The sequence below is a fragment of the Manis javanica genome, chromosome 16 (genome assembly GCF_040802235.1).
Source record: "Manis javanica isolate MJ-LG chromosome 16, MJ_LKY, whole genome shotgun sequence".
In the NCBI taxonomy this organism is placed as follows: domain Eukaryota; kingdom Metazoa; phylum Chordata; class Mammalia; order Pholidota; family Manidae; genus Manis; species Manis javanica.
The window spans coordinates 58,824,057-58,844,670 of record NC_133171.1 but is presented as its reverse complement, the minus strand read 5'-3'; the positions used below and the strand labels follow the sequence as shown (position 1 = coordinate 58,844,670).

General features: G+C 55.6%; 1 protein-coding gene across 6 annotated transcripts in view; it reads right to left on the bottom strand.

Annotated features, from left to right (window-relative positions):
- TNXB (tenascin XB) overlaps window positions 1–20,614 on the bottom strand; it is a 53,071-nt gene that overhangs the window by 14,354 nt on the left and 18,103 nt on the right. For 3 of the 6 annotated variants that reach the window (XM_073224589.1, XM_073224590.1, XM_073224591.1), the window contains exons 5-19: window positions 20,217–20,373; window positions 19,786–20,049; window positions 18,294–19,046; window positions 16,821–17,189; window positions 16,008–16,301; window positions 14,164–14,454; window positions 11,544–11,876; window positions 8,383–8,688; window positions 6,845–7,132; window positions 6,254–6,562; window positions 5,397–5,711; window positions 4,944–5,267; window positions 4,236–4,559; window positions 895–1,227; window positions 187–510 (exon numbers count right to left, since the gene is read on the bottom strand). In XM_073224589.1, the coding sequence (XP_073080690.1) occupies window positions 187–510; window positions 895–1,227; window positions 4,236–4,559; window positions 4,944–5,267; window positions 5,397–5,711; window positions 6,254–6,562; window positions 6,845–7,132; window positions 8,383–8,688; window positions 11,544–11,876; window positions 14,164–14,454; window positions 16,008–16,301; window positions 16,821–17,189; window positions 18,294–19,046; window positions 19,786–20,049; window positions 20,217–20,373 (4,984 nt within the window). The remainder of the gene's footprint in view (window positions 1–186; window positions 511–894; window positions 1,228–4,235; window positions 4,560–4,943; window positions 5,268–5,396; window positions 5,712–6,253; window positions 6,563–6,844; window positions 7,133–8,382; window positions 8,689–11,543; window positions 11,877–14,163; window positions 14,455–16,007; window positions 16,302–16,820; window positions 17,190–18,293; window positions 19,047–19,785; window positions 20,050–20,216; window positions 20,374–20,614) is intronic. The other 3 variants (XM_073224593.1, XM_073224595.1, XM_073224594.1) reach the window with 3 other exon arrangements.

Sequence of the window (20,614 nt, the reverse complement as noted above, 5' to 3'; positions counted from 1 at the left end):
TGCAGGTTGGCAAAGGCCCAACTAATAGGCCTAGTCATGGCGGAGGGCCATAGAGGAAAAACACGAGGGAGGGAGGGGCCAAAGCCTGACCTGTTAGGCACTGGTGAAATAGCAGGGAATCAACTGGGTTGCCCATCAGGAAAGGTATTTCTTCCCTGAGACCCCCTGAGCCCTGCCCTCACTCACTGGTCACGCCCACAGTGGACACGGGGCCCACGCGCTGTCCGCCGTGCAGGCCGTACAGGTGCATCTTGTACTTGTGCCCCGGCTCCAGGCCTCCAACGGTGACCTCACTCTCCTCGCCCCCAACACGCACCACCTGGGGTCGCCCCTCCCTGTCCTTGTACTGGACAGTGAAGGAGTCAAAGTGGCCCTGGGGGACGGTCCAGGAGAGGCTCAGCGAGTCTGGGGAGGATCCTGTCACTGTCAGCTCCCCAAGGAGGGGCTCCTCAGGGGGCTCTGGGGCCTCCGAGCTGGGTTCTGTGGGGCTGGGGGGCTCTTCCTCTGCAGCTGAGGAGAGACACAGAGAGGGTGAGGCAGGGTCCCTGGGAGGTACCCTGGGGCTTTGTCCAAGCAGTGTCCTGATGGGGCCCTGAGGTCAGGTCAGAGAAGCCTGACCTTGGGGCTGGGTGGCTCTGATCAGCTGACATCTCACAAACATGCCCAGAGACTGCTGGGTCAGCTGTGGGGGACCAGGACAGCCAGCAGCACAGTTCACGGTGGCCTCTGTCTGCCCAGGAGGACCCTTGGTCCCCAGGGAGGCTGGGGGGGAGGCACACAGGGCACCATGGCTCAGCCTGTAGCAGAGGGGTCTCCGGCACCCCACTCACCCATGCCAAGAGAGAGGTGATGCTCCTGCTGGGTCCCACCCTGGGGCTTCCACCCTCTACTCACCTGTCACCCCGATGGCAGAGACGGGGCCCACCCGCTGGCCACCGTGGAAGCCGTACAGGTTCATCTTGTACTTGTGGTCTGGCTCCAGGCCCGAGATGGTGACCCCGTCCTTGTGCCCCTGCACCCACACCGCCTTGGGCTGCCCATCCCCGTTCTTGTACTGGACCAGGAAATGGTCAAACTGGCCCTCAGGGACGGTCCAGGAGAGGCGCAGGGAGTCGGGGGTGGCGTCTGTCACTGCCAGCTCTCCCAGGTGAGGCTTGGTGGGAGGCTCGGGGGTGGTGGTGGGTGGGTGTCTTGGGTCTGGGGTCATTTCTCGGTCCTTTCGTGGGACTGCATCAGGAAACAAAAGGAATGCATGGACATGCCTTGTGGGTTCTCTTCTAACAGGATTTTAGGATTTCTCCCAGACACACGGGGTGCTGAACCTCGAAGCCCAGAATTAAGACATCATTTCCCTGGTTTGAGTGATCAGTTACCAGGGACAGAGCACATTCTTGTGGTTACATCATGATTTCCATCGTCTGCATGCTCCAAGCCCTTGGGAGTGGATTTGTATGGTGGGGCAGAAATAGGGCTTTATAACAGCACCAAGCATATTGGGCAAGTCACATCAGGAGGTACATTTATACAGGTTTGGGAATTCCACTTCATGAAAATTCTCCTTTAATGCCTCCTCAGTTTGGAAGGCTTCTGAGCATTTTCAGAATCTAATTTAGAATTTCACTGAATTCAATTTCATGGTTAAGGGCAAAGAGATGAGACCACAGGGGACCATCTTTGCAACTGGGTTGTTTCCGTACCTTGTACTGGGTTCTTCACTAACTTATGGCACAGATGATCTATTGTGGCCCTGAATTGCTTTTGTCTTTTCTGTTTTGCTTAAGGTTTTATTCTGTCTTAATAGTATAATTACAAAATTATCCTGTTGCCCATGTGTGTGCTGTTTGGGAACTGGGTCTTAAGCATCTACAGAGTAATAGCTACAGAAGAGCTTAATGAATGCAAGAAACAGCCCTGTGAAAGCATAATTAATGAAGGAAAGCACCTTGTTAAGTTGCATATATGGCTAATATTAACCATTGAAGTGACAGTATCCATGAGAGCAGGATTATTCAGGGATTTAGTTTAAGTGGTATCAATTTGGTGGTTGGGGAACACATACAATTTTACCCACTGAAATTGATGATAATTATGAAAATTTGCCCTAGGGGTTTTCAGCAACTAATTTTCTTCCTCAGAAGGGGAAGCCTGTAATTACTGAACACTGAGTGTGAGCCAAGCCACACTCGTGCCCACCCTGCAAGACATGTGTGGCTAGTCCTTTTTTACAGATGAGGAAAGGGAGGCAGAGAGAGGTTGAGTGACTCTCTCAAGGTCACACAGCTCAAATGGGCTGAGGCTAGTGTCAACCCCAGGTCTGCCTGAGTCTGTGCTCTTTCCCTGGTGCCCTGACTCTTCAAGGACCCCAAAAGCCCAGCTGTAAAGAGTAAGATGGCTGGGTGACACCAAAGGCTTAGAGTAGACACACAAGCAGAGCCACTCTCAGGATCTCGGGAGTCTTAGTCTCAGGGACAGTGGGGCAAAAACACCTGAATACTGACAATGAAAGGGAAATTGAGTCCAGCTGGGCAGGGCCCATGTCCTACAGCACATTCACCAGTTAAACCAACTGTGGAGATGGGGCCCACCCACTGGCCGCCATGGAAGCCATACAGGTTCATCTTGTATTTGTGGTCTGGCTCCAGGCCCGAGATGGTGACCCCGTCCTCGTGCCCTGGAACCCACACTGCCTTGAGCTGCCTGTCCCCGTTCTTGTACTGGACCAGGAAGTGGTCAGACTGGCCCATGGGGACAGTCCAGGAGAGGCGCAAGGAGTCAGGGATAGCACCCTTCACAGTCAGCTCTCCCAAGTGTGGCTTCAAAGGGATGTTGGCAGAGGGCTCCTCTTGAGGAGCTGGGAAGAGATTCAAACAAAATCTTTCCTGTTGCTAAAAGGAGTTGTTGAGGTCCAAGCTTTCCTGGATTCAGACCAGAAGGTGGGCCAGCCATGAGGGCCTAACTTGAGACCCATTTCTGCTTATGATCATCAACTCCTCCTGACAGTCCATCAAATGCACCAGGCAGCCTCCTACCTCAGGGCCTCTGCACTGATTGTTCTGTCTCCCTGAATGTTCTTTCTCCAGATGCTGCATGGCTTGAGCCCACAGTTCCTTTAAGTCTTTGTTCACATGTCACTTTCTTTTGGGGGGCCTATGCTGACCACTCTAGTTAAAATTCCAATTCTCCTAATTGCAATCAAGTTTCCTTATTTGGACCTCTCATCCCAGCAACAAATTACAAAACAACAATTATGAGATAATCAGGAAACTGTGGCACTACTTGGTAGCACTACAATACTCTTCAAAAAGAGCAACATACTTAAAAACATAGTGATGAAGTATAGAGTATCTGGGATGAGTTTATAAATACTGCAGAGGGATACCCATACAATGGAATACTATTTGGCTATAAAGGAATGACCTACTGCTATGTGCTGTAACATGGACGAATCTCAAAAACATGCTTTTTGAAAGAACTCGGGCATAAAAGAACACATGTTGTAGGATCCCATCTATACGCTATGCCCAGAAAAGGCAAATTATAGAGATAGCAAGTGGATTTGTGTTGGCCTACAGCTGGGCATGTGGATGAATCTAGACACCAGGTTTCTTCTTGGGCTGATGGAAAAGTTCTAAAATTAGATAGTGATGATGGTGGCACCACTCTGTAAATATACTAACAATCAGCAAGTTGTATACTTAAAACAGGTGAGTTTTATGGTATGTAAGTTATACCTCAATGAGGTTGTTAATAAAGAAAACATTCTAAGAGGGAAGGGCAGGAAGACAGCAGGGTGTAGATGAGCCAGCCAGACTTGCCAGGAGTAAATAAGTGGTTGAAGCAGGGTGATAGATACATGGGAGTTCATTATACTCTTCTTTCTCCTTGTGTATATGTTGGAAATTTTACATAATAACTATTTGTTGAATGAATGAATGAATATTTCATGGCATTTGTCCTGGCCCCAAAAGAGTTCTTTCTGGAGTTGCCATGCAAAGCAGAGAGCCACAAACAGGTCAGTGCATTTCTGCTGGAGGCCACAGTCCCCAAGGGTTTCTCTGACATGGGCCTGGCACTTCCCTGGGACTCCCCAGATCACACCTGTCCTAAGCTGTTAATGGACAAAGGGTGGGGTAAAGGTGGGGTTAAGATTCCTGGGTCTCCCGTGAAGGACACTCTGAAGGCTTTATGAATGGGAACTTTCCTGAGACCCAACTGGGGGTCCTGCCCTCACTCACCGGTCAAGCCCACAGTGGACACGGGGCCCACGCGCTGTCCGCCGTGCAGGCCGTACAGGTGCATCTTGTACTTGCGCCCCGGCTCCAGGCCTCCAACGGTGACCTCACTCTCCTCGCCCCCAACACGCACCACCTGGGGCCGTCCCTCCCTGTCCTTGTACTGGACAGTGAAGGAGTCAAAGTGGCCCTGGGGGACGGTCCAGGAGAGGCTCAGCGAGTCTGGGGAGGATCCTGTCACTGTCAGCTCCCCAAGGAGGGGCTCCTCAGGGGGCTCTGGGGCCTCCGAGCTGGGTTCTGTGGGGCTGGGGGGCTCTTCCTCTGCAGCTGAGGAGAGACACAGAGAGGGTGAGGCAGGGTCCCTGGGAGGTACCCTGGGGCTTTGTCCAAGCAGTGTCCTGATGGGGCCCTGAGGTCAGGTCAGAGAAGCCTGACCTTGGGGCTGGGTGGCGCTGATCAGCTGACATCTCACAAACATGCCCAGAGACTGCTGGGTCAGCTGTGGGGGACCAGGACAGCCAGCAGCACAGTTCACGGTGGCCTCTGTCTGCCCAGGAGGACCCTTGGTCCCCAGGGAGGCCGGGGGGGAGGCACACAGGGCACCATGGCTCAGCCTGGAGCAGAGGGGTCTCCGGCACCCCACTCACCCATGCCGAGAGAGAGGTGGTCCTCCTTCTGGGTCCCACCCTGGGGCTTCCACCCTCTACTCACCTGTCACCCCGATGGCAGAGACGGGGCCCACCCGCTGGCCACCATGGAAGCCGTACAGGTTCATCTTGTACTTGTGGTCTGGCTCCAGGCCCGAGATGGTGACCCTGTCCTCGTGCCCCTGCACCCGCACCGCCTTGGGCTGCCCGTCCCCGTTCTTGTACTGGACCAGGAAGTGGTCAAACTGGCCCTCGGGGACAGTCCAGGAGAGGCGCAGGGAGTCGGGGGTGGCATCTGTCACTGCCAGCTCCCCCAGGTAAGGCTTGGTGGGAGACTGGGGGGTCATGGTGGGAAGCTCTGAAGGTTCATTCTCTTCCTCCCTTGGGACTGTGAATAGAGACAAGAAGAGAGAGAAAAATCTGGGAGGCGGAAAGGGCACCAGGGGAACTCTGCTCTCCTCTGGGCTCTCGCAGGCACCTGGAAGGAAGTAGGGTTGGCAGAGTTCCTCTTGCTCACCTGTCAGGACCTCGATGTGGGCAGGACCCACACGCTGCCGGCCATGAAGACCGTAGAGGTTCACCAAGTATCTGCGGTCTGGTTCCAGGCCAGAGAGGGTGATGTCGTTCCGGTCCCCCTCCAACCTGACTACTTGCTGTTGCCCATCTTCGTCTGTATACTGGACCTCAAAGGAGTTGAATTCTCCCCCAGTCACTGTCCAGGAGAGATGTAGGGTGTGCAGGGTGGCTTCCTTCACAGTCACCTCCCCCAGGTGGGGCTCCAGCACTGGAGGGCTTGAGGCCTCAGTCTCAGATTCGGTTTCTCCCCTGAGGGCTGGTCAGAGAAACAGGTAGAGTTGGGTGACTGGTCTGTTACTGCACCGAAAACTCTTCAAGAGGAAGTGAAGGAAGAGGTCAGTAATAAAAAGGCCTAACTACTGATGCACAGGGATGAATTCCAAAAGCATTATGCTGAGTGTAAGAAGCCAAACACAAAAGACTATGTGTTGTATGATTCTGTTAAATGAAGTGTTTAACAAGGTACAACTGTAAGGACAGAAAGCCATCGGTGGTTACCAGAGGCCGGGGGTGGAAGAGCTGACTACAAAGGGGACTGGGACATAGGCGTTTGGGGCCCACAGAAATGTTGTATGTCTCAGTTGTGGTAATGTTTTCATGATTTCTGCATTTGCCAAAACTCATTGAAATAGTCGATTGAAGTGGGTGGGTTTTATTGTATGTAAATTTTGCCTTATAAAGCCGATCCTTTTCCCTAAAAGGAAGGAAACAAGGAAGCTCAGAAATTGTGTGGCTGGGTTAGAGAGCAGAGCTGAGGCAGAGGGAAGGACAGCATGTTCGGACTGCAGCCTCACTCACCAGTCATGGCAGTGGTGGAGACGGGACCCACACGCTTGCCTCCATGCAGTCCGTAGAGCAGCAGCTTGTACCTGTGGGCAGGCTCCAGGCCTGAGATGCTGACCTCCCTGAGGCTGCCGTCCACAGGCACCACCCGGGGCTGCCCATCGCTGTCCTTATACTGGATCACAAAGGACTCAAACTGGCCCTCGGGGACGGTCCACAAGAGGCCCACGGAGTCTGGTGTCTCACTGGTCACCTGCAGTTCCTCTCCTAGACGGGGTTTTGGAGGATGCTTTGTTCCAGCATCATCCACATCATCCTGGGACTCTGAAAAAGAGACACAAAGAGGAAATGGCTGAGCTGTTTCCAGAAGGCTGGGTGACCTTGAAGGGCAGGATTGAGAGGTGTGGAGACTTCTCATGGCTTTGCCATAGGAGGGCTGGTGCCATGTGCTTGTGCAAGCAGAAGTAGGGGCTGGATCCCAGCTGAAGCAGCCAGAGCCAGGTAACAGCTGTAATGGAGGCAGCTGCCCTGGCCAGGCAGGGCACTGGGCTTGTTCCCTAGGGGGCTTCCAGGAGCACAGCCTGGCCCTGCAGGGGATGCCCGCACCTGTGGTGCCATTGGCGGTGAGGGGCCCGTGGCGCTTCTTGCCCAGGAGGCCATAGAGGAGGAATCTGTACTTGCGGCCAGTGTCCAGAGGGGTGATGGTGACAGAACGCTCGTGGCCTTCCACAGGCACCACCCGTGGCCCATCCCTGTCCTTGAACTGGACCACAAAGGAGTTGAAGTGGCCCTCAGGGACTGTCCAGGAGAGGCGCAGTGAGTCCTGGGTGGGGTCCGTCACCAACAGCTTCCCAAGGCGGGGTGGGGCCCCTGGGCCGGTGTCACCTTGGGCAGCTGACAGAAAGGAAAGGTTCTTGTGTTTATTTTTTTCCTAAATGACTCTGACTGTCTCCTGCTGGGGCTGGAAAAACCCAGAACTGCCCAAATGATTAGTGCTTCTCCAAAATATTTCCATCACCCTCCCATCTCTGCCACCATCCCCAACCGGCCACCCTCCCCTTAACCAATGTGGGAAGGGGTCTTCTGACTTGAAACATAGCAGGGAAGAGAGGTTCCCTAGCTTCCTGCTTATTTGTTGTTGCCCAGACTTTCCCACCCATTAGACCCTGCTTCCCTAGCGGGGTGCAGCCATCACAGACTTGGCCTGTTTATTTCCTTTTACCGGGGAGCCTGCTCTTTGTGATTTGACTGGCCCCTGGGGAAGTCCTTGGGTCCTGGAAAAACCAGAGGGGGAACAGGATCCCTAATGGGGACAGACTGCTGGCAGGAAGGTGGGACGTTACAATGGAAGTGACCCTCATAGGACTGGTGGGGAGGAGCGGGCGCTGACTACGCTTGTTGGCATGGTAGGGAGAGGAAGGGGAGTCCAGAAGGGGAAAGGGGCTGGTGTCTGCTCTAGAGCCAAGCTGGCCTGCAGCCTTCCTGGACAGGGAGGATGCTGATGGCATTGTTATTGAGGGAGTTTTCTGGCAACAGGGAGCCCCCAGGGGCAGGGGAGGGCCTGGACCGAACCCTAGGAAACGGGCACAGCTGGGTGGGGCTGACTGGCCTGGCTGGGCAGCCAGCCCTGTGATCCTCTTGTTCCCAGTTTCCAAGGCTCCAGGAGGAGGGCACAGCAGGAAAGGGGTGCTCTGGTGGAGGGCAGAGGCAGATAAGGGACCTGATGGGCCTGAGACAGTGGGGTAAAACCTGGGTGAGAATCAGAGGGGAAAGGGCAAAACTCGCAGGAGGTGAGGGTGCATAAGGCCAGGGTCTGGGAGAACAGGGAGGGGCTCCTGCTCCTTTCATCCCCTCCTAGTACCCCATCTTCCTTCTCCCACCTTCCAGGAAGGGGCCTGAAGGGGATTCCCCCATTCAACAGAAGGAGAAATTATGGGAAGAGAGAAAAAGTCAGAAGTGGGAGCAGACTTAGGACCAGCCCTATTTCCTGGCTCTTGTTTGCCTGGAACTGGGCCAAGCAGTGTCGCCTTTCAGATGAAACAGAAGAGGTAGACAAAGGGAAGACCTGGCAGAAGGGCAAGATCAGACAGTGAGAAGCAGCAGGAAGGCCAGGCCCCAGGCTCACTGTGTGGGGCCCCTCTCACCTGTCTTTGCCTCCACAGAGACTGGGCTGCGTCGCTTCCCATCCTGGATTCCAAAGAGCAGGAACTTGTATTTCCTACTGGGCTCCAGGCTGGGAACAGTGACCTTGCGCTGGTCTGGGGCCACAGGCACCACCTGGGGCTGCCCATCCCTGTCCTTGTACTGGACCACGAAGGAGTCAAACTGGCCCTCAGGGACTGTCCATGAGAGGCCCACAGAGTTGGGGGTCACACCTGTCACTGTCAGCTCCCCCAGGCGTGGCTCCAGTGGGGGCTCGGTGGCTGGAGGAGTCTCTTCTGGTTGTGGAGCTGAGACACAGATAGTGGGAGGCTATTAGGAAAAGCCCCTTACCTTTGGTAGTAAATATGTCCACTGTTTTTGCGGTGCCCACGAGGTGGTTCTGATGTAAAACTACACTGATTGGCGACATCTATCTGTCCAACCACCCTTCACAGTCCCTGAAAGAATCTGAGTCTGTGCTTGGGGAAGGGGTGTCAGCTGTCACTGTGACCCTGGAAAAATGGCTGTTTTCTATCTGTATGTTAATGGCTCTAAGTCCCCCTGTGTAGACCCCTGCCAACCCTCAGAATCCTGTTTGCTCAGCATCTTCTTTGGGTGCCTCATCTGTGTCTCAAATTCAACAAATCCAAAACCACACTCAGGGGCTACCTCCACACCTGCTCCCTCCACAGCGTCCCACCTCAGCATAACCACAACTTTGTTTCAGCATCATCCCTGAGTCCTCTTTCACCCCGAGTCTGTCTGTAAGTCCTGTTGGCACTACCTTGAGAAGCTGATCACTCCTCCCCAACTCCCCCACCACCATCCCCGAGCTCTTACTGGGTTGTAAGATCGCCTCCTCAATCACCCCCTTCACCCTCACCCCCTTCACTCGGTCCTCCACGGTGGTTAACACTTAGGCCTACACCTGAGATGGCTTCCATCTCACTCAAAGCATAAGCCAAGTCTTTATAAGGTTCCACATGTGGGACAGGTTCCCGCATGCCCATTTCAAAACATTCCTAGCTGGTCCACAGACCTCTGCCCAGATACTCTTCTCAAAGGCCTGTGTGACTTGTGCTCTCCTTTCCTCAGGTTCTTCCTCAGCGAGGTCCCTTCCTGCCCAAACACTACCTCACCCACTGGACTTTGCCTTCCTCGGCCTGCTCTCTCCACTGTCACATATGGTACCTCTGACACGTGTGCATTTGGTGCCCATCTCCCTCTGCTACAATGTGAGCTCCAGAGGCAGGAGCTTTGCATTGTTCCCTGCTGTGCCCCCAGTGCTCCACAAATACATACTGGGCACTCCACGAATGTGTTAAATTAATGGGTGGTCTGCACAGCTGGGCTGGGAAACCCTGGGCTCAAGACCTGCTGGTCCCCACTGCCTCAGAATCAGCTGGGTCTGGGAGGCACTTGTCATTAGCGAGCAAACCTGGAAGGTTGTCTCAAAAGGTAAAATGATTGAGGAGGTGGCTGGGTGGGTCACATTCTCAAGAGCTTGTTTTTCTGGCTCCTATGGGAAGGCAAGACTAGCTCCAGACATATCAAACCTGCTTTAAACATGGGCTGCTAGTGAGGTCTCAGGTGGGGCTGGAGGGACCACCAGGTAAAGAGCACCTACTAGGTGACTGGTGCCAGGCCAGGCATTATATTTCTTTTTCCTTCTATCTCTTAGTTCCTATGCCATCCATTTCCTGCTGTTTTCCCCCTTTCTGTAATTCTTTCCATGAGGGAGAGAAGCTGTTTCTCAATATCAAGCCTTACTGTTAGTAGTCTGACGTCACTGGGAAAGGTGGAATGGTAACCACTCATAGGTTTGACAGTCCCATGCTGCATTTGGGCATAATCTTTTTCCAATGTGGAAATACTACTAACTAGCCCAGAAGAGATGCCCAGGCTTTTCTTCTCCTAGCAAGGGTACAGCATGTGCTGTGTGACAGGGACAGCTTCTCAGTCAACTCAGTGGGTGCCAGTTGCCCATCAGCTTCCTGCTCTGATAATGAACATCATGCTGGATCACACAGCTACTCTTGGGGAAGCCGGGAATGGAACTCTGTCAGATTCCAAAACTCAGTTTTCCTCTACTGTACAGCCGCAGTCAGTGTCTGACAAAGCCCATCCTGAGCCTGGGACCAGAGGCAGGGCCTCACAGAGCCCAGTGTGGCTGCCCAGGGCAGATGGACAGACAGAGGGTCACCCCAGGAGAAACCTTGGCAGCATGTCTGGGCCTGGCGTGAGCCTCGACCCTGCTACTGCAGCCCACAGGACGGTGATTCAGGGGTTTTTCCCCTCTCTCTGCTCTCAGTGCTCCCTGAAGAAAGAAAAGAAATAGGGAGTGGAAGGTTCTGAAAGCTAAGCCACCCAAGTCACTGTGAGGTTGGGCCAGCAGAAGTATAGAAATCATGCTCTGGAAACCTGTTTCTCTGCATTTAGGTTTTTAATCTTTCCCCTTATAGTAAAATTGTTCATGAAAAAGAACATCTTTGTTTCAGTGAGCAAAGGAGAAAAGAGATGTTCATTGTGACCAAGCTGGGCAGGTCATCAGGAGGGTCCCAGAGGCCTGCCTGGGACCTGTCCCCACATACTGAGGCCCTGCAGAGATGCCCAGGCCAGGTCCTTTGCAGTGGCCAGGGTGTCCCCATACTCAGGAGAATGGGGAAAGGGATGTTCCTTCTTGCTGTAAAGTCACTTACTGGACGAGTGGTAAACAAAGTTTCCAGCTACTCTGATAAAGAGGCCAATGTCCCACGCCCATCTGACCATCCAAGTAGCTGAACTAGACAAAGGGGACTGAGCAGACCCCAAAGTAAGGATAATTATAATAATCACAGCAGCGAACATTGACAGCATGTTTGCTCTGTGCCAGCCCATTCATAGGCTTTATGTCTGTCAACTCATTTAATCCTCACAACAGAACGTGGGGGAGGTGTTACCATCCCCATTTTAGGAAACAGATGAGGAAATAGAGGCACAGAAAGTTTGAAACTTGCTCAAGTCATAAAGCTGGTTGTAGCCTAGTGCCCACTGAGCTGCTCTTGCTAGGTCTTCCCCAAGTAGGGGGCACCTAGTGATTCCCCCCAGCAGGGAAAGCAATCGCCACAGGGAGGCTGGCAGCCACCAGTGGGAAGAAAAGTAACCAGGCCCCACTCTCACTCACCCGTCACGCCCACAGTGGACACGGGGCCCATGCGCTGCCCCCCGTGCAGGCCGTACAGGTGCATCTTGTACTTGCGCCCCGGCTCTAGGCCTCCAACGGTGACCTCACTCTCCTCGCCCCCAACACGCACCACCTGGGGCCGCCCCTCCCTGTCCTTGTACTGGACAGTGAAGGAGTCAAAGTGGCCCTGGGGGACGGTCCAGGAGAGGCTCAGCGAGTCTGGGGAGGATCCTGTCACTGTCAGCTCCCCCAGGAGGGGCTCCTCAGGGGGCTCTGGAGCATCCGTGCTGGGTTCTATGGGGCTGGGGGGCTCGTCCACGACCTCCTGGGGGTCTGACAGAAGAGATGGGGGATAGAAACTTAAAGGGTGACTTGCTTTGCTGGTGACACTAATCATGACAACAAAGTGTGTCTAGCAAATACAATATTTACAGGGGTTCTTGTAACCTTTGCATTAACCACTGAGTAACTCATAGAAGGAGACAGGGCTGGGACAGGTCTCTAAGCCCCATCAGGTACTGCTGGCAGATCGTTCTAGTGGGTTCTGTGTGGGTGAGGGGGGGGCACCCCTCATGTCTGAGAAAGGAGCTAAGATTGGAAGAGAGGGATCTCTGAGGACTTCTTCTCTACTGTGTTCACCAACAGTACCCACCTCAGGAAAGTGAGGGCACAGTAAGGCCTCTCCCCATCTGTGTTCCTCCCTTTCAGCTCCTGCCCCTCCCCAGGGCTTTCCAGCTGTCCCCACCCCCACTTATCAGGACAGGAGGCCAAATGTGCTCTGGCTAAGGCCTCCCTAAGCCCTGTCCATCCCTCCACTTCAGACAAGAGAGGGAGAAAGATTTGAGTGTGGGGGAGTTGGGAGGGCTGTGTGCATCCTTGGCTGGCTCTAGATGCACAGCCCCGAGGGCATCTCCCCACCTGCCAGCAGCTAGCTCTTTGCTGAGGCTCCGTGGAGTGGGGAGACTGGGGAGAGGGAAGCCAGACCTGTGGGGACTTCGTAGAGGACAGGAGATTGAGGAGACAGCAGGTAAAGATGATAACCCAGGTAAGGAGGGGGAAGGTAAGGAGTGGGGAAGAAAGAAAGGATCTCGGGAAGGAAGTGAGTCAGAGAGAAAGCAGCTCACTCTTAAAGAGCAGTTCTGGTATGCCAGGCACTGTTCTAAGTGCTGCATGGGTATTAACTCATTTAATGCTAACAACCCTGTGAAGCAGTTACCGTTACTGCCCCCATTTGACATATAAGAAAGTTGAGGCACAGAGAGGTTCGGTAACCTGCACAAGGTCCCATAGGTAGTAGATTGCAGAGCTGGGATTAAAATCCAAGCAGTTGGCTCCAGAGCCCATGCTCCCAACCATGATGCCACACAGACATGGAACTGGTGCTGGGCAGGGCAAGGGTGGCACGTGAAGGGATGCAGGGTGGGGGGCTGAAAGTGAGCCTTTTGCCCTGCTCCATGCTGACTGGGATTCAGGGAGTCAGGAGGCTGGGAGGCCTCTTCATACCAGAAAGAGTTGGGGAGACTTGGTGCTCTTATCCCTTGGATCTGCCAGCTCAGAACAGAGAAGCGATGGTAGGAGGGTGTGGGCAGCAGGGAACAGAGGTGCAGAAATGACCACCACCCAAGCCAGGCCATGGTAGGGGAAGAAGCCCAGCAAAAAACATGGGGAAGGAGCACAGTGGCTGAGGATATCTGTGGGGAGGACAGCCGCAGTGGAAGGATGGTTCAGGCTGCTTGGAATGGGGAACGTGGGACATATTCTTGAAGATGCAGAAGGGCCGAGAAACAGGTTAGGGGCTGGTGACTGGGTGAGAAGTCCTGGAATGTAGGGAAGAAGGTGGAGGCTTTGGCAGAATCAGAGCCGAGGAAGACAAGGGGAAGGTGTTAAGGAGTCCTGGGCCAGGTCCTGTCCATGGGACTGGAGGCTAGCTGGGGAGGGATGTCCCTGCGGCCCTGACTCACCTGTGGTGGCCACCACAGACACGGGCCCCACCCGCTGCCTGCTGCGAAACCCGTAGAGGTTCATCTTATACTTCCGGTCAGACTCCAAGTGGGGAATGGTGACCTCGTTCTCATGCCCCATGATAGGCACTGCCTAGGGCTGCCCCTGTGCATCCTTGTACTAGACCAGGAAGGAGTCGAAGGAGCCCTGGGCCACTGTCCAGGACAGGCACAGGGAGTCGGGGGTTATGCCCGTCACTGTCAGTTCCCCCAGCAGGGGCTGCTCAGGGGACTCTGGGCGCCGCAGCTCCTTTCTCTTCTCTGGGGCTGTAACTAAGAGGCTCCAACCAGGGCGAAACTGGCAGCTGGGCTTGGAGCTTGAGCTTTGGACTGACTGTCATACCTGGGGGGTCACTATTCCATTAGTGTGAGTGCTGAACTCCCAGGGATTCTGGCACAGCCAGGGTATGACACACCTTCTGGGCCTTGCGGAGCAGCTGAATGGAATGGAAGGGGTCCAGCAGGATGGGGGAGGCTGGGCTGCCCTTCCTCCCTCCCAGAAGAAGGGCCAGGATTTGGAGTCAACTGTCTCACTGGGAGGCCCCAACTGGTTCCTGGCTGAGGACCAGTGTGCAGAAGGCTGGAGGGGTCACATGAGGGCTTAGGTGGCTGCCACTCACCCGTGGTGCCATCAGCAGTGAGGGGGCCGTGCCGCTTCTTGTTGGCAATTCCAAACAGGTTGAATCTGTATTTGTGGTTAGGGTCCAGGGGGAAGACAGTGACTGAGTGCTCGGGGCCCTCCACAGGCACCACCTGGGGCCGTCCATCCTTGTCCCTGTACTGGACTATGAAGGAGTCAAACTGGCCCTCAGAGACAGTCCAGGAGAGATGCAGTGAGTCTGGGGTGGGGTCTGTTACCCACAGTTTTCCCAGGCGGGGTGGAAGTACTGGGCTGGGATCACTCTGAGGCACTAGGAAGAGCGGGTAGAGAAAAGCGAGGGATGCAGGTCAAAGAAGAGGGAATTCAGCTGCGATACAGTGATTCTCTGTGAGATCGTAGAGGCTGTGCACTGCACCAAGGTGCATAGCCAAAGAAACACTGAGGACCGATTCCAGCCATCACTCTGCTTACCAAGTATGCACCCTGGCAAGGGGCTTTGCCCACCTAGAGGATGGGGCACCTTCTTCTAAGTGGCACAAAAATGCTATATGGCTAGTGTGGTTCTAACCACAGCCTGGGGAGGGGCTTCAGAGACAAGGGAACCCCAGCAGCCCTTTCCACATCTCCATGGCCAGGGAAGTCTTGGGCTGGGCTGTTGGCTCCCTCCAGCCTCTACCCTTCCTCCTTGCTCTCTATTCCCAGCCCAAATTCAAGAAAGAGATATCTACACTAGAAGTAGCCATATCCTCATCTCCATCACCCTCCCAACCCAGCCCCACCCACTCCTGGCAGCTCTCAGGGTCAGTGATGAACTCGCCATTGCTAAGTCCTGTGGGTGCTCTGCAGCCCTAAATCACTCTTAAGGAATCTGGCATGTCTTACCTCGCCCTTCATTTTGACATCTGGGACGCCACTCTCCGTGGCTCTGTCTCCCTTCCCCCCAGCAGGCTCCTCTTCCTCTGATCATGCCCTGAGGGTTAGCCACTTCCAGGGCTCCAGCAGCCCTGTTCCTTCTTCCCACACCTTCATCCTGGCTCCTGCCCATGGGGATTGGTGACACCCACAGCCACTCTTCAAGCCTTCTCTCTGTTCTCCAGACCCATGACGGCAGCTGTGCAGCTCCGTGGCCCCATCACTTTCTGCTTGAGTGACCTCTCCCTCTCTGTGCCTCAATTCCCATTGTCTATCAGATGGCCATGCCTCACAGGGCTGCTGTAAGGAGTAAGTGTGAATGTCTTGAACATATTTGTTACTTAAATGCTCAGAAGATGTCTATCTAAGTGGCCCATACTGCATTGTTCCCTACCTCTGTTCTTACTTGCCCCAGGAAGCAGGACTCTCTGATCTGGAAACATGGGGGTGCCTGACCTCATTGCTCTCCTTCACCTCCCAATCCAGCTTCCCAGCCACCATTCTAGCCAGGTCACCACCAGTTGTTTTTGTGTGGGGGTTCTCAACCTAATTTCCCAGATATTCTCTAAAGCAGCCTCAGTGTTATTTGTAAGATAAATATCTAGTCATGTCACTCTCCCACCAGGGCCCTCAAATGACATTCCCAACTCCTCAGTCAGACACATAAGACCAGTCCCCTGAATTCCCTAGGGGCCCTGCTCTACATCCAGAGGAAACAAAGATAATTGTCCTACAAGACCATACTCAAATCCTGCCTTGCTCTCCACAGGCTCTCTCTGCAGTGCGCTCCTCAACCTGTCAGCCTGACCCACCACTATTTTCCTTTCAGGATTCTTCACAGGCACCGCCACATTCAGGAAGCCTTCCTGGAGTACCCAAAGCCCTGGGAAGACTTCCTTCAGGACCATGCAGAGGGTAATAGCCTGGGTGTGTGCAGTTGCTCTCACTCACAGATCTTGGCTTCAGCCACGAGGGGGCCATGCTTCTTCTTGCCCACAAGCCCATACAGGATGAATTTGTACTTGCGGCCAAGGTCCAGATTGGTGATGAGGGCTGACCGCTGGGGTCCCTCCACAGGCACCACCTGGGGTCCATCCCTGTCCTTGTACTGGATCACGAAGGAGTCAAACTCGCCCTCAGGGACTGTCCAGTGCAGGAGCAGGGAGTTGGAGGTCCCATCCATCACTGTCAGCTCACCCAGGCGTGCTGGAGCCATGGACTTCCCAGGCTTCTCCCCATCCCTGTCTGGGGTGGGGTTGGGGGCAAAAGCAAAGCAGGTGGACTCAACCATTGCTTTGTCTCTGGTCTCCTTCCCTCTCCTCTGCCCATTGGCTCGCTCACTCCTTCCTGGACAGCTTCCGCCCTTGAAGCCTCCATTTCCCCATCCTCAGCCCTCTGTGACCAGCCTTCCTGAGAAGGCGGCCTTTCCTCCCAGTCTCTGTTCTAGAGTGAGGGCTTGGCCCCTCCCTGTGCTAGCTTCCTCACCCTTCACAAAGGTCCTAGTCCCTCCCCACACCAAGATCTTTGGGGGAGTTTCAGGTCCCACATAGTTCTTCCTGAGAGATAGACCTCCCTCTCCAGTGCTGCTTTAGAGCAGTCTGGGGACTCCTCAGTCTACCTGAACTTCTCTCTTCTGGTTTGCGCCTACCACCCCGACCCAAACACCAGCCCAGTGCTTCAATCCCCATCCCTCCTCTGAAGTCCTTATGGCCCAGCCCCTCCCCCAACCTCAGGACACTGGTCTGAGCAGAGGCCAGGATATACCCATAATGCCTTGGTAGACAAGAGGGGCGGAGGGCTCGCCCTCTTGGAGAATCCCACGAAGTGACAGCTCATAGGGGGCTCCAGGAGGAGGTGAGAGCACCAGAGCCTGGCGGACATCCCCTGGCAGTAGTTCCTCATGTGCCCCTGGCCCCTTGGGCACCCGCAGTTGCAGATGGAAGTGGGCAAAGGTGTCAGGCTGGGCGGTCCAGGCCACTTGGAGGCGCCCTGTCTTGTCTCTGCCCAGCACCCTCAACTCTCCCAGCCCCTGGGGTCGTTGCTGCAGGATGGGGGCCTGGGCCCCTTGAGTCGTTGAAGGGCCTGAGGGAGGAGGCTCATCAGTGGTCCCCAAGAGGCCAGAGGGGGACGATCCTGGGAAGAGGCAGAGCAAGAAAAACAGAGGAGTCAAGTATAAGAGCCAGAAAGGAAACCCAGCCCCCAGGTTCTGCCCTCTAGCCTCTAGGAGCCTCGGTTCCTCCCTTTTCCACTCCTGGGTCCACCCAGGGCCACCTCATTTTCCCAAAGGCCGGAACACCCTTGTCCATCACACTCCTGAGCAGACAGGACTGCAGGTAATAAAAGAAATAGAGCCTGCCATCTCTCCCACCTCAAGGTTCCTATGACCACCAGCCCCCACAGACTTCCATGTCCCTCCCCTCACACATATCCCCCTCCACACTGGGTGGTGGTCCTGGCTTCCATTAGTGCTGCAGTGAGAAGCCTAAAAGAAAGAATACAGTGTGTTAGGGAAGGAGGATGCAAGAGGAGAGTGGGTAGTGAGAAGGGGGGAATGTCCAGCTCAGGTGGCATCTGGGACCTAAGGGGGAAGAAGAGGTCCACAGCCCTCCCCATGGCAGCCCCAGACCATCCCTTCCCTCAGCCCAGACGTTCCTGTGGGAGAGACAAGCATGGAGTGAGCCAGGAGGTCTGCGAAGGCAGCTCAAGGGGCGGTGGTTTCACCTCTCACATACACATGCTGCCTCATGGCCTCACGGCCACCCTCATGCAGATCCAATGGTCCCTTTGAGGTCAAGGCCAAATTGTGGAAAACAGTAACCACTGACCATAGTCTTCAGCAACCCTCACCACAGTGAGTCAGAGAAGGGAACTGCTGGTTTCTCTCCCTCTCCCACCCAAACTGCTCCAGTGAGTCTTGGTGGGCCCTTTCCTAGAGCAGCAGTCCTGGCAGAAGGGCCCTGGGAACCCAAGTGAAAACTGGGGGACACCAAAGACCAGGTCTCCTTGGCCTCACATATCCGCCAGGATGGTGGGGGTGAAGATGGCTTCTAGGGACACAGGAGTGCGTGCTCTGTTGTGGGATCCCCTAGAGCCTGGACCAGGTAGGGCTTGCAGGCAGAGGGTGTGGTGAGGGCGCAGTCTGAGCAGTGAGGCAGTGCAAGGGGCTCATGGATGCACACTCCAATGGCAGGCAAGGCTGGGCAGAGGATGGGTGGTACCAGCCCTGGCCCATGCTACCTGTGGTGGTAATGAAGGCGTAGGACTTGGAGGTCTGCCCTGCCAGCACCCCGTGGACCTCCACGTGGTAGGTGGTGCCGGGCCTGAGGTCTGGTAGGTTAACTGTGCGCGTGGTGCCGGGCACGGTCAGCTCCCCGCCGGGGCCCTCTGCGGGCAGCTGGGGACGCCAACGCAGCACCACGCGCTCGAAGTGGCCGCGGAGTCCGTCGAGGGACACAAGTAGGGCGCCGTCGGCGGAACTGCCCAGCACTTCGGGCTTTGGGTGGCGGGGTGTAGCCACTCGGTCGACGCCTTCTGGTGAGAGGCGGTAGATACCCTGGTTGGAGTCGCGCTTCCAGGTGCCCAGTTCCGGACTGGCGGTGGGATGCGGAAGACGGGGGAATGGGGAGGGGGAGCCGGCGGGGGCGGCAGCCGCTAGGCGCCGCCGCTGCAAGTATTCGTGGATGTGGCGAGCCACCGACGTGTAGGTCTGGTTGGCCCGCAGTGGGTAGCCGTGAGCCCGCAGGTGGCGCTCCAGGTCTTGTACGGTGCCGCGGAAGCGGCCCAGCTCGGCTGTCAGGTTGCCCCACGCCCGCCGAGGGGGCTGGGGCAGGTTAGGCCCAGGCCGAGACTCCTCCTCCCCCTCCTCCGCGGGCCGCGAGGGCCGAGGGGGCCGAGGGGGGCGCGCGGGCGGAGGGGCCGGAGCCGGACGGGGACGGGGCTTGGGGGGCGGGGCTGGGGGGCGCACCTCCGGGTAACTGTAGTGGCCTGGTGCTGCCGGGGGCAAAAAGGGGAGGGGAAAGCAGGTCAATGGCAGCCCCCTCACCCCTGCAGCCCTCCCCACGGCAGTCCCTCTCTCTCCTCCTCCCTCCTTCCCACCGGAGCCAGAGGCCTCTTCCCTGCGCCCCAGCTCCACCTGGAAAGAGAACCAAGAGAAAGGAGTCAGAGGCCCGGGGCCCCTCCCTCCTCGCCCTCCAAGCCTGCCACTGGTAGTGCCCTAGAAACAAGAGAGAAGTCAGCGGGCGACGCCCTGTGTCTGAAGGGGAGAAAGGGGAGTGGGAAGAGAGATGTGAGCTGCGAGGTGGGCGTCCCTCTGCCACAGGGAAAATAAAGATCCGGGCATCTGTTAAGAGAACTTGAGGGTTAGTGGAAAATTACTGCGAAGAAACCCGACTTCCCCAAACCCTAGTCCTAAAATCAACAGGAACACGGATCTAATCTGCCTAATTCCGATCCCTACAAGATCCGAGCACTGTGAGCACAAGGGCTGTCCCTGTGCCTAAATTTGTACCAGAACCTCCCCCATCTGGGTGGGTCAGACAGCGTTTCCCATTTACTGCTTCTCTCCATGGGGCAACTCCTCTGTACTCCAACCTGCAGACTTCTGACAGGACTCCAAGCACCCGAGGGCTCTGTCTGCCTTCAGAGGAGCTTGTGAGCCCTAAACATTGGCTCCCAAGAAAGCTCCTACACTCAGAAACCCGGCCTTTCCCTAACCCCTTGCCAGCCATACCTGTGTTAGCTCGGATGGAAGTCGGGTAGCTTACTGCCCCGCCCCGCTCCGCCGTGACAGTCACCACATATTCCACGCCTGGCATCAGATCGGTGAGCAGGGTCCCATCTGCCTCCGAGGGCACTTCCAGCCGCACCCTTTGGTTGCCAGCACTGACATAGGACACCACGAACCTGTCCACCTCAGCCTGGGGGTGCAACCAGCCAAGCTCCAGTGTGGTTGGTGTCACGGCCACCACTCGGAGGTCCTGGGGGCCATCGATCACTAGCCAGGTTAGAGAGAAGAGGAATCAGGTGGAAGTCACCAGCTTTCCTTGTGAGAGCCTTGTCCTTGCCCAGTCCCTCCCCTCAGCCCTCCTGGAGGTCAGATTCCCAACCACACCTCTCAAATCCAAATCCACCCAGGAGCTTGCCCACAGCCCCAGCTCTTACTGGTGGTGATGGTTTTGGAGGCAGGAGGGCCCCAGTTAGTCCCTCGAAGGGCACGGATAGTGACCTGGTACTCCTGACCAGGGTCCAATCCTCTCTGGTCATAGGCTGAGGCAGAGCTGGGCACCCGTGCTGTGAATGGGGGGCTCACCCCCTCTGTCTGCAAGAGAGAAGGCACCAGGTGGACAAGGGCAGGCACTCTCACCCCTGCAGCTCAATCCCCTTATGTGTTCTTTCTCCAGTTCCAAGCAGTGTCAACATGGGACAGTGTTGACTTCCCTACTCAGCTGGGAAGCCTGAGTGGTAGCAGCAAACACATCTAGAACATTTACTCATGCCAGGTACTGTTGAAGTCAGTTTACATAAACGAACTCACTTAATCCTCATAAGGACCTGATGAG